This window comes from Bubalus kerabau, chromosome 15 (genome assembly GCF_029407905.1).
Source record: "Bubalus kerabau isolate K-KA32 ecotype Philippines breed swamp buffalo chromosome 15, PCC_UOA_SB_1v2, whole genome shotgun sequence".
Classification (NCBI taxonomy): domain Eukaryota; kingdom Metazoa; phylum Chordata; class Mammalia; order Artiodactyla; family Bovidae; genus Bubalus; species Bubalus kerabau.
In genome coordinates, this window is record NC_073638.1 from 13,850,709 (window position 1) to 13,864,370 (window position 13,662).

General features: G+C 37.5%; 1 protein-coding gene across 7 annotated transcripts in view; it reads left to right on the top strand.

The window, feature by feature from the left end:
• The window catches only part of CCDC82 (coiled-coil domain containing 82), a 32,169-nt gene extending 18,851 nt beyond the window's left edge, over positions 1-13,318 (top strand). For 6 of the 7 annotated variants that reach the window (XM_055547717.1, XM_055547712.1, XM_055547711.1 and 3 more), the window contains exons 7-9: positions 2,611-2,781; positions 8,391-8,576; positions 12,374-13,318. In XM_055547717.1, the coding sequence (XP_055403692.1) occupies positions 2,611-2,781; positions 8,391-8,576; positions 12,374-12,442 (426 nt within the window). In that variant the 3' untranslated portion in view covers positions 12,443-13,318. The remainder of the gene's footprint in view (positions 1-2,610; positions 2,782-8,390; positions 8,577-12,373) is intronic. The other variant, XM_055547718.1, reaches the window with a different exon arrangement.
• The last annotated feature ends 344 nt before the right edge of the window (positions 13,319-13,662 follow it).

Consider the following 13,662-nt stretch of genomic DNA (forward strand, 5'->3'; position numbering starts at 1 on the left):
GCTTCTTTTCATAAAATACCTATTATTATCTTCTAGGATATTGGTTCCCATAATAGAGAAGCCCTGACCTACGTGGTCTTTGACCTCCTTCTCCACCTTAAGATTTTGTAATTCTACCAATTTGGGAGAAGATTCTTTTTAATTTATAAGATCTAATTGATTCCATGTTATCCCCCTAGATTTCTATTTTATGATCGCTAATAGTAGAGGATGTCCTGTATGATGTACAAGATTTTTTTTCCTCCCTACTTCTAACTTTTTATCTTTTAATAATTAGCAAGAAGAAAAAGGCAAGATAGTAGAAGTTCAAATTCCATATAGTCAGTCTTTCTAGCACCTAAATCATTAGCTACTCTACCTCGTTTTGTGTCAGGAGATTTGGCTTCATCCAATGCCTGCTGCTGCTATGCATTGGAGAAGGAAATGGCAACCCATACCAGTGTTCTTGCCTGGAGAATCCCAGGGATGGGGGAGCCTGGTGGGCTGCCGTCTGTGGGGTTGCACAGAGTCGGACACGACTGAAGTGACTTAGCAGCAGCAGCAGCAATGCCTGTTCAGCCTTGTATTACTTGAAGATAAATTAGCTACAGATGGTTTAGGTTTAAGGAACAGTTATGGGATTACAAAAGAAAAAAAAGAGAAGACTTCAGTTTGGAGGATAGATTGAGTTTAGGGGGCTTCCCTGGTAGCTTAGCTGGTAAAGAATCTGCTTGCAATGTGGGAGACCTGGGTTCGATCCCTGGGTTGGGAAGATCCCCTGGAGAAGGGAAATGCTACCCACTCCAGTATTCTGACCTAGAGAATTCCATGGACTGGATAGTCCATGGGATCACAAAGAGTTGGACATGACTAAATAACTTTCAGTCACTTGAGTTTATGTATTTCTTTTTGACTTTGAGTGATTTTAACTTCCATGAATTCCAGTTTCTTCCTCAGATAGAGAAAATACTTACCCACTTTAAAGGGAAATATTTACTAATTTTTAAGGTAAAGTACATGGCACAGCTCTTAAGATATGGTATAATATATATCATTGTCTTTAATAGAAATAAAAGTAGCATATTGATCATTTAATTTTGCCAGGTAATTTATATGCAAAGTAAAATATTTTATCTGATCTTCAGAGTAACCCCCAAAGAAAGGTACTACTAGTTCCTCTGTTTTAGAAATGAGAAAATTGTAACCCAGAAAAACTTAATAACATAAGGTTACACAGCTAGTTATCGGTCAGGCCAATGTTTGAACCAAGCACAAACCTTAGGTTTAGGGTTTCTCAGACTTCAAAGCCCATCAATTCTGCTGTAATATGTTTTGCATACTATGATAGGTTATGCAGAATTTGGATAACCCAATGTTGAAATGATAACTGTAAGTTACAAGATAATATTAGCTTAAAAATTTAGACACATAGATAATTAATTCAGTACAATCTTGTTCAAAATAGGTTATGCTGCAAGAAATAAATAATGTGACAAAGTAAACCAACAATGAAAACCTCAACAGCTTAACTAAACAAAATTTTATTTTTCACTTGTATGTTCACTGTGAGTCAATAGGGGTGCTCTATTAATTGTAGTCACTCAGGGAGCCAAGCTGATAGAACTTGCATCTCAGTATGTGCTATGAATTCCAGAGAAGCAGGAAGGGAAGATGGTTAGTCACCTATTTACTCTGAATGTCAGCCTATAGTGACACATGTCATGAAGTACCATGAAATAAGAGAAACAATAAAAAGTACAAGGCAATGTTGCTGTGAATTATAAATGTAAAAAGGAAACTCTGCTGGATACTTAATTACTGTCAGGCTGATAGAGAATGCAGATTAGTGACCCTGTTAATATGCTCATTGTGTGCAGCTCAAATATTGTGGTAAGCTAATCCACACTACTAATTAGAATAGGAGTGTCTAGCACAGGCCTAGAGCCTAAGCAAAACTGCTCAAGCACAAGTAATTTCACAGCTTAATAAAGCTTATTTATGAATGCCAAATATTTTCTCTGTTTATTCATTGCTAACTCAGCTATTAGACTGGCCATAGCAATACTGGCAACCTAGCAATTCTGGTTCAAACTTGTTTGTTTTCATAGTACTTTAGTAAGCAACTACAGGAGAATTAAATTATTTCTGGGATATTTTGTGGAAAATATAATTCATGCAATGGAGACTCAATGTGATCTTTTTTTTTTCTTGATTTTTATTAACCTAAATGAATTGATCTTTTAATTATATTATCCTGAATTTTTTTTCTGCTCATTCTTTCCTATTTTAACTAATTACAACATCAAGAGATAAGAGAGATAAGAAGTAAATAAAAACCTTAGTAGTAACTTACAAGTTTGAGAGAAATGAAGCTAGTTTCTTTATTCATCTGGTTTCTTTTCTTTTAACAGCCTAAATTATAATTCATTTTTAAAATTTAAATATATCTTGTCAAACACCTACTGTGTGCTCAATACTAAACTGAGACATACCAGTGTGTTTTGCTCTTACATCTTATTATATTATTATGATTCCTATTCTTAATTTTAATTTGGTTGGGCTCTTATATTTGATTTTGTTGTTGTCTTTCTTATCCTTTAAACTTTCATTACATTTTGAAATTATTTTCAGGAGCGAATAGAAAATTATTCTAGTGTAGATATCCAATTGAAGAATTCTGAGAACTGTTTGTGCCAGGCTTGTGGGTTGTATCGCCACTGTGAATACTCAGTGCATTTATCAGGAAAGCTGTATGACACCAGGACCATGGAAACAGATGACTTCATGTCACACGATAAACAGGTATTTTTTTCCCCCTCTCATTTTAGTTCTTAAAAATCAGAAATTTTCACTAAATAAGCCTGTACAGTTAACCCTAACTTCTTTTCACAAATGGAGAAAGCACCAGGAGAAGAAAAAAGAGCACGGGGAAAGAGTGTGCCATTTTTTAATGTAAAAATGTGTGTTATACATCAGATTCACTCCAAATTCAGTCAGGTGCTAAAATCAGTTCATATTGTCTAAGTGTACATCACCCAAACTAGGAGAGGGTGAGGGGCGTGAGCAAGAGGGGATAAGGATGAAAAGGGAGGTAACTGAGCCAGAGGAAGAAGAAATCCCTTTTGAGTCCCAAGGAGAATTTGACCCCAGTGGAAATTTTAGGCCAGATCACCTACCAAATTGACAATCTACAAACAAATAATTAAAGATGGCAACCCACTCCAGTACTCTTGCCTGGAAAATCCCATGGATGGAGGAGCGTTGTAGGCTACAGTCCATGGGATTGCAAAGAGTCGGACACGACTGAGTGACTTCACTTCACTATAGATGGTAAAGGGTCTGCCTGCAGTGTGGGAGACCAGGGTTTGATCCCTGGGTTGGGCAATCCCCTGGAGGAGGGCATGTCAACTCACTCCAGTATTCTTGCCTGGAGAATCCCATAGACAGAGGAGCCTGGAGGGCTACAGTCCATAGGGCCACACAGAGTCAGACACAAATGAGTGACTAACACTTTCAAATTCACCCCAGTAATGAGGTTTGAAGGAAAACTGTGCTTCAACTTAGACTACATCAGCAGTGTTTCAGAGCCTAGAACCATCACTGTATATTTAAGGTACTATTAATTTTGAATGAATAGACAAAACAGAAGAAAATATTTTAAATATATGAAGTATTTGATAGACAAGAGCAGAACAGTGCAGTGTGAAGACAGGAAAAAAAAGATGCAGATGCAGACTACTTCTATTTATTTTTTTACTCTTTGTAAAATGATTACACTTACAAGTACAAAAAATATTAAAATTGAGAGCTTCCTCTAGACTTCCCTCTGTAGATTCCTCATCCACTGATACAGAGGACCAACTGTATATTTATTTTTAAAAACTCCATGTCTACATGGGTCCATGCAGTTCAAACCTATGTTGTTCATGGTTTAACTATACTATTTTTACACCTGTGGTTGGTTTAATCTGCAGATAGAGAAACCCAAATGTAAAACTCTGGCATCTGTAGATTTTGCTATCAGGGAGGGTCCTGGAACCAACCCCTGAGGATAGTGAGGAGTGGCTATAGTTTTAGCTACAACAGTCTTGGATAGAGTACTGAGATCAGAGCTCTGGACCACCAGCTTGTGGTGATATCTGAGGGCATTAGAGGAGAAGGAAATCACCTGGAAGAAAGAGACTTGAGATCTGAAAGGCAGTTAGGAGGACTAACAAGTTTTTCAGTTTTGCCCAGAGTCTGTCCAGACTCCTCAAGACACTTAAGATCCAGTGAGAAGAGGCATTAAGTTTCAGGCAGATGGCCATGTGTAATAAAAAAGGTGAAAAGTGAAAGTGTTAGTCATTCAACTGACTCCGACTCTTTGCGACCCCGTGGACTGGATGGCTTCTCTGTCCATGGAATCCTCCAGGCAAGAATACTGGAGTGGGTTAGCCATTCCCTTCTTCAGAGGATCTTCCCAACCCATGGATTGAACCCAGTTCTCCTGCACTCAGGCAGATTCTTACCATCTGAGCCACCAAAGGAAGCCTAACCACGTGTAATGCATCCATGCAAAGAACAGGCTGAGAGGGAATAGAATCCCTTAACTCAGCTTGTTGCACTTAATGTTTTTAGCTGTGCTTTGTTAGTCGTGTCTGACTCTTTGTGACCCCGTGGACTGTAGCCCGCCAGGCACCTCTGTCCATGGGATTCTCCAGGCAAGAATGCTGGAGTGGGTTTCCATGCCCTCCTCCAGGGGATCTTCCCAACCCAGAGATTGAACCCAGGTCTCCTGCATTGTGGGCAGATTCTTTACGTCTGTGCCACCAGGGAAGCCCAGTGTTCTTAGAGACCTGGAAATAGACAATAGACTTCTTACCATCCCTCATTCCTTGAAGATCTTTTCTCTTTCTTCTCCATACTTTAATTTCCTTAAGTAACTGGTTGCTTCTCTGTATATGAGGGCCTAAAGGAATACCTCAAAAAGCTACCCACAGTGTTAAAAACATGTTTAAAATGTGCATAATGCATGTTTCATTGTATTTCCTTGCTTTAGTTTGTTAAACAGTGTTGATTTACATTTCTACATGTTATGTCTAATAAATTACAGATCAGATTATTTCTGTTGCTTTGCAGTCACCATCTTCTGCTTTAGGAAAATTTGATGACAATTTTTAGCTTTGTTTCTGATTAATCTTTGGCTATGTCAGGCCCCTAGTTCACACTGATAACTGAGACGACTCAGTTATCTTCAGATTTATCAGTTCATAGAACTATACTAACCCTACACAGTGGATTAAGGATCATTTCTATATCACTTAACTTATCTGCTTTGAGATAATCATCACAGAACTTACCATTTCTCTTTTTCTCTGGCAATTTTTTAAAATATTGTCTATCTTGTTAGAATAGCGTCTCTATTTTTTTTTTTTCTTTTTCTTTTGGCTAAACTGTGTGGCTTGTGGGATCTTAGTTCCCCAACCAGAGACTGAACTTGGGCCCTTAGCAGTGAAAGCACTGAGTCCTAACCACAGAGCCCCCAGATAACTTCCCCCAAGTAGTGTCCTTAATGTTTAGAAATGCAATTAGTTAATTAAAAGTACTGTCTAAATACATTTCTGGACATTTAAGGACACTATTCTAGCAGTATAGATTTGATTTACTTGTTTTTAGAACTTCATGTAAATAGAATGCTACAGTATAAGCTGTGTTGTATAAACATTAATTCATAAGGTATAGTTGGCTGTAACAATACACTAAAACAGGGAAGGGGTGAAAGGAGAGGTCCACTTGCAGTGTATGCAACAACTATGTACATTTACTGTGTATATTTACTGCTTTTTATGAAGCCTTAATAACAATGATTTAGGCTCTTCCATATAAAATGTGCTCACATTTGGGGGAAAAAAATAGTATGAGAATATTCTAAAGGTAATTTTGGGTTTATTGACCTCCAGTGTCACTAAACTAAGTGTAAGGTAGACACCAAGAGGGTAGGAATTAGAAATGAAAAGGATTCTCAGTAGATAGTTTTGTTTCATACTGGAAAAAGAAATTAAAATAGAAAATCTTAAACACTTCTCCTTTCCTTTTGTTCCAACTCAAAATCTTTATACAAATTCTTGTTTTGTGGAAATACAGAATACAATGTAATAAAAACAAAAAATTGTGTTATTCTTCTACCATATCTTATCTAGACCAGCCATAAGAGAGTTCTCCTGCATCATCTACTTGAATGGTAGAAAAGAACTTCCCCATAGAGTTCACTGCAACTGTTGTATTATCTTTTTATTTAAAGTGGGAGGTATTGGCAACTGAACTGTAATTTATATGACTGGTTTGATGATAATGTTTCAATGGGAACAATGCTTACAGTAAGCAAGCCATGAACAGTAATACCTGATTGTTTCTGATGATCTGAAAAACAGATTTTCCCAAATCATAAACAGAAATATGGATGTGCTTTTCATCAGCATTTTGAAATTTTAAAAAACGTTAGAAAATATCCCAAATGCCATCTTTACAAGACGATGCATCAAAGCTGTTACTGACCATCATATTTAACTTTTATTCATTTTTGCCAATATACTTTTGTATTGTTTATTTAACTCATCACCTGTGTGATCCCTACAGTGTGACTTCAGAAAAACAGCACAGTTCTTTGCCAGATAGAGTACAAGTTGCATAGGTCAATAACGTAACTATATCACTCTTACTGAATTCACGAAAGCATAACCCATCATGTATGTAGACACAAAGACAAATAACATAAATTAGGAGGAACTTTGTCTATTTCCTGAGGTTACTCCATGAGAATAAGATTGGTCATGTTATAAAATTTGAAGTCCTTTCTGATGCATTTTCTACAGTGAGTGAAATAATGTGGGTACAGTTACATTTAATGAGGTCAGTGCAGTGACACTGTTTTCCAATTTTAGCTGTAGGTGTGTATAACAAAGCACACATTTAAAACACTCTAAAAGAGAAGGGATGGTTGAGTTCACAAGAAGAGTATTCTTAATCATAAGATCCTAGAAGTCCACATAAACATAGAAATAAAAATCTTTACAGTTTGCTAATAATAAAATATTAATGTTTATAATTACATCAGACTCATTAATTAAGGGGCTTCCCTGGTGGCTCACCTGGTAAAGAATCCACCTCCAATGCAGGAGACCCCAGTTTGATTCCTTGGTTGGAAAGATCCCCTGGAGAAGGGGTAGGCTACCCACTCCAGTATTCTTGGGCTTCGCTGGTGGTTCAGACAGTAAAGAATCTGCCTGTAATGTGGGAGACCTGAGTTCGATCCCTTTGTTGGGGAGATCCCCTCGAGGAGGACATGGCAACCCACTCCAGTATTAGGGCTTTGCAGGTGGCACTAGTGGTAAAGAACCCACCTGCCAGTGCAGGAGAGGTAGGAGATGCAGGTTCAATCCCTGGGTAGGCAAGATCCCTGGAGAAGGCAATGGCAGCCCACTCCAGTATTCTTAATCCCATGGACAGGAGCCTGGAGGGTTACAGTCCATGGGGTCACAAAAGGTCAGAAACAAGTGACTTAGCACACATTAATTAAGATAAAAAATATAACTAAACACAGTTATTTTTTACTTTGCAGAATATTTTGGAAAAAAAAATATTTGGTTAAAAGTGCTCTATTTTTAATATTGGTATGAGAGCCTGTTTGAGTTTACATGTTTGTAACAGGAGTTCCCAACCTCCAGAACCTAATGCCTGATAATCTGAGGTGGAGCTGATGTAATAATGATAGAAATAAAGTTCTATCCCAAAATCGTTCCCCTGTCCAGGTCTGGGGGGCGGAAATGTTTTTCATGAACCTGGTTTCCAGTGCCATAAATGTTAGGGGTTGCTGGTTTATAAGATAGAAAATGATCATAATTCAGGCATTTTTACCTCAGTAACTGTATGTATAGTAGCTTGCATGCTTTTCTTGCTTTGGGGTATGGCTGTCCTTTTGCCTTACAAGCCATCTTTATCCTCTTTCCCAAACTTGACTAACTGTTTTCTAAAGACTTAGTTCACACATCACCTAATTTAGAACTGTTCTTTTTTCTGGATTGTGTTAATTGTCCCTTCTTGGTACCTTGATTGCCTCTTGTGCATTGCATTTGGCACGTTGTTTTATAATCACTTGTTTTTTTCTCCCAGCAGTGTAAATTCCCCTGATATAGGAGGCACATATTTTATTTCTGTATCTCCAGTGCTTAACTCAGTACTTGAAACATAGCAGTTGCTCGGTTTTTTGTTAACTTGGTTGTATAAATAAAAGAAGGTAAAGGAATTATTGTATAAAAATTTTGAAAAATAATGCATGGATTCTATTTTAAAGAAAATCTGAAAACCAGAAAGGCTGTACTTTCACTACTATATATTCATTTCATATACCAGATGATGTTTATTTCTTGATTTAGGTGTTTACTGTTGGCAGAATTTGTGCTGAGCGAACCAGAATTTACCATAAACTGAAACATTTTAAATTCGAGCTGTACCAAGAGTGTTGCTCCATTGCAAAGACAGAAGAGGTTGAGGATGAAGAGGTTAAAGAAACAGTGGAAAGAATTTTCCATCAGTCAGAAAACAGTGGCTGGATTAAGGAGGTAAGGTGAATAAAGAAGAACAATTTCATTCAGTAGGTTCTGCAGCCTACTACTGATCAGCAAAAGGATATGAATTATGAGAATAGAAGACAGTGACTTTTAAAAGAGAACCTCTCCTTCTCTCCCTGTCTTTGTATTTTCTCTTCTTCCACCCATTCCTTTCATGCTCATCATTGTCGTACCCTGAAGAAGTGCCCTGATGTTCTCAGTGTTCACTTAGCTCATCAGATACATTTTAATCAGCAGTAATACAGTCCTTTAATGAAGGACGTCTGTCCTTTCACTTTTATGTATGTGTGGTTTTCCTTACATATATATTAAGTCCCCTTATTTTCTTCGACAAAGTTTAGGACTCACTTCTGCTTGTCTGCTTCCTATCTTTAGAACAGTTCTTGAGACCTGAGAGTGAAGAAGCCCTGGTGCCAATCTGAGGAAAGGACCTTGGCTGCCAGTTCTAATACACCCACATCCTCTTCCTGAGGACATGGGACTGAGCAGTGAGCACTGTAACTGAAGATGAAGGGGAAGGCAGAGGTTTCAGGCCACGGCACTGATTTTGATTCCCCCATATCCTGTTGATCACTAAATTTGATATTAAGGATAAAGTGGGGATTTTGAAGAGTGCACTGGATTCCCGAAGATCTGCTGGCAGCTCGTAAGCTCTGGTCTGCTCACAGAGCTTTTAGAATTGTTATGGTACATGGAAAGAATGCAAGGATGCTAACATTGCAGTCTTCTAAAGCAAGTCCAGCTACATGCCTGTGTAAGAGAGAACAGATAGGAGATTTTCAGGTATCAACTCAGACAGGAGTTGATACTCAGATCAACCGTATATTTAATCTTAAAAAAAAAAAAAAGCCTGGGTTATTTATATCATACGGAAATTTGTAAAACAGGAAAATAAAAAGAGAGCTTAGAGAATAAACGTATGAGCCAAGGGAAAGAACACGAGAACAGACAAAACAGAACTTCTTAGGACATGGCATGTCCCACAGGGGTGTCCTGAGCTGGAGGAGGACATCAAGGTCGGATTCCCTTTTGACAGTTACCCACCCACCACAAACCACCAGCCGGGGGTCTCCTTGCCTGCTCGCCACATCTTGACCCTTCAGTCGTCTAGTTTCATTTTACTCTCTTCAGCTTTGTTTCTTTTACTTTGCTTCCACTTCTCTCACTCACTCACAGTTCTTTCCTCCCTATCCTTCTCTGTGCTTTTTCTTTTGCCATGGGGAAGAGCCATCACTTATCCAGTAAGTCCCAACTTTGTTTTCCTCAGTGACATGAAATTCTTAAGTGCTTTTATTGATGCATCGAAGTGTTACCAACCCTCTAGTGGAGTTGAAAGACCTTTTGGGATACCAATTAAAAGAATTATGTACTAGGCTTAGCAAAATTACTGTTGTATTGTACATACTATATAATAATTTTATATATGGGAAAGAACATTAAACTTCTTACAGAAAGAAGTAAAAGCATTTCCAAATCATGTACCTTAGAGAAAGCTTAACAAAGTTTGTGACAACAGAAGGGACCTGCAAGAAGAAAAAGATTCTTAAGAAAGCCAAGCGTCACACTATGCTTAAAAAAATAACACAGCATTGGGCATTGAAAGTATTTCAGGATGGTGCATATTTAGGACAACATGCATATTTTTTCACATAAAATACCAAACAACTTCATTCTCTTTTTGAAAGCCCTCCTACTTTAAAAATATTTGTCAATAGATATTCTCAAAATATTTCCTAGAAACCAAAGAAGTTTATTAGCCAGTGTAAACCCATAGGCAACTTTCTGTGCTATGATTAAAGTGCAGAATTTATCAGGTGCCCTGACATTTCTCCACATCACTCCGCCTCCCCATCAAAGTGTGTTTGCCTTCGAGTAGCAGCACTGCCTGTGTTCCTGTGATGCATGCCTTCTTCTTGGCCACAGCGACCCTAAATCTTTAGAACCTGGGCTCTGTGCTCCTTGAGTGGCCCGTACATGGCACTTTCTGCTCTTAGCTTTCAGTTATCATGTGAGCCTCTTCTCTCCCCCAGCTTGTGTTTCACACCTTGCTTTTTCCCTTACCTGCCTCTTCTTCCTCCAAGCATTTTTCTTCCATTATCTTGGGATCTCTCAGAATTTCTTCCCAAAGACCTGCCAACTAGACTGACTTCATTCTTCTTATTCTTCCTCCTAACAGTTTAACTAGGAGATCTGATTTTAACCTAACGATATTAAAAGGATAGGAGCAACTCAAGTGTAAGAAAAGAAGGAATGATAAGAAAATTATGATAAAATATATAATAACTGTAATAGTAAAACATGCCTCATTCTAAATTAGAAGTGAAGAACAGAATGTCATATGCCACTGGCAAATGCTGACAAACGATTTTTCTTTGAGGGTACCTTTGATGGTGGGATTTCCAGGGAAGTGGAAGACAGGATTGTTGGTATGGGGTAGTGAACACAGAAGACCAGGAAGTGAAAAAAGTATGTCAATAGGGACATCAGGTTTCAGTCCCTATCACCATAAACGTCAGAGCTGTCAACACCGTCTCTCGTTTTATTGGAAGCAGAAGCAGAGCTCATAAGGAGAGCTAAGAAACCGTTAGGTCAGTTCATCTCCCCAGCGGAAGGAAGCACTTAAACTCTGTCAACCTTGAAATCTCCAAACCGTCCCAGCTCCTCTCTCCTCTTGTCCGGCCCTGGTCTTTACTCTCCCATCTTCATTGCTGTCACTCAGATTTAGGCCTTCATTACCTAAATTATTACAGTAGACTCATAACTAGCTGCCAAACCAGTCTAGACTGGATGTTTTACCTTAAAAAAATATATATATATACATATATGTGTGTGTGTGTGTATATATATATATATATACACACACACACACATCTCAGATTGTGTCAGTTTCCTGCCCTAACACTTTCATGGGGTCACAAAGAATCGGACACAACTGAGCGACTGAACTGAACACCTTTGTCAGCTTTCCATTGCCTGTCACATTATTGCTAAACTCTGTAACCTAATCTTTCATACTTTTTATTCTCTGACCACCTCTTTGGTTCAGTCTTCTCTCTCAGATCCCCTGGAAAACCTCAGACTGCAGTCAAACCCTGTACTTTTTGTCTTGTCACTGTTTTGTGGATTTCTGTCTCCTAGATAAAACTCTCCACCAGATCGTTGCCTACCAAGTCTTTTTCCCTAGGACAGCTCAAATGCCACTCTTCCTGGTCACCTCAGCTAACCATAACCTTTCTTCCGAACCCTCATAGCAGTGTCCATATTCTTTATGCCCCTTGTTATTGGCTGTCATTGGTGAACTCTGTTCTTAGAGGCAGGGAAAGCAATGGAAAGGGCATGGCAACCCACTCCAGCATTCTTCCCTGGAGAATCCCATGGATGGAGGAGCCTGGCGGACTACAGTCCATAGGGCTGCAAAGAGTCAGACATGTCTGAAGCAACTTAGCATGTGTGCGGATTAGCAAAGTATTTGGTATATGTTACGTGTTTAACAAATTTTTGTTGAATAAGTTATTGAAGTTGTTACACTTCTACTATAAATATGATAATAGAAAACTTATAATTTACCAGTTATGAAGTTAATAATAATGTTCATTTTGATCTCTTACCAATGCTTTCTATGAATTAGAAATGCTTATTTGAAATTGAGTCCCTGTTTATAATTAAAAGATATTTGTTCATGATTGCCATGAGATAGACTTGTTCCTATTTGTGTCTGTCGATTGAAGAGGCCTAGTTTATCTTCACTGCTTTGAGGAAAATAACTAGCTTTTTTATTGTATACACAGAAATATGATCAACTTCAAGAATATCTCAATTTGGCGGATTACTTTAAAGAGGAGAAGTTTGAATTTTAACACATTTCCTTCAGAGAAGATTTTGTAAATTCCTGTAAATGTGAAGATCACAAGTCTTGTTTCTCTGTATCATGTGACCTATTTATATATTTTATGTATAGCTTCATGGCAAAATATCTTGTGTGAAACATGTTCATCTTAATTTCCATGAAACAATACTCTGCAGTCTAATAAAACTTTTATCTACTGTACATAGAAAACACAAGCCTAACTTTAAGTGTATTTGAAAGTTATATAACAATGCCTTTATATCAGATGAATATCAAGTGAATGAGCTGTTCATGTCCTGTCAGTTTATTAGAAAACCATGTATTTTAAAAATCTATTTAGATTAACATCTGTGTGTATTTATTGCTGAATTCCTGCCCAGATCTGCTTATTATCCTTTTGTAATATTAAATGATCTTCACTAACATTTTTTACTGCCATCATTATCTAAATCAGTGGGCCATGGAAGAAGCCTCAGTTATGTTCAACTAAATTCTCTGGCATCACAATCAGACTATAGCTTACCCATTCCAAGTAGAGGAATGGTTTTTCTCCCTTTTCCAAAGTAGCCCTTACAAATATATTTCAGGCCTGCAAAGTCTTCCAATCCTTCACATTCAGGAATAATTTCATGATATGTGTTTGCATAGGTCATAATGTTCTTTCTTTTTCCTGTCCAATTTTGTCTACAGGTAAATGAGTAAGATGTATTTTATTTATTTTTATCCATTACTCTTCCCCTATAAGTATTAGGATCAGAAGATCTCAGAGAGACAAATTCTGCCAAAAATTGTTTAAAGTCACATTTTGGCATCTGCACTGCTTCTAAATTGCACTTCTAAATTTTCCCTTAATATAATAAAGTAAAATGGTTTCAGAGTGAACAAATGGACCCTGGGTATTCTGTATCTTTAATTCTTAAAAATGCTGTTCTAGTAGGGTCTAGTTCCTTGTGAATTTCAGATCCTTGTTTCTTCAAGTGTCAAGTTGAACCTCACTTCATCTATTATGTAGTTCATGGAATGGTCTTCATTATATACATTAAAAGTTTCATTTTATTAAGTCCTTACATAGAGATTTAATATTTTCTACAATTAATTTTCCAATATTATCCCTATTATGATTGTAAACAAAACAGGTAGAACTTACAAAGTTGTGAGAATGCTGATGCTGACTTTTCATGTGAAGAGTGCATACCTTTTTAAAAAGTATGAAATGGAAATTTTTAATCA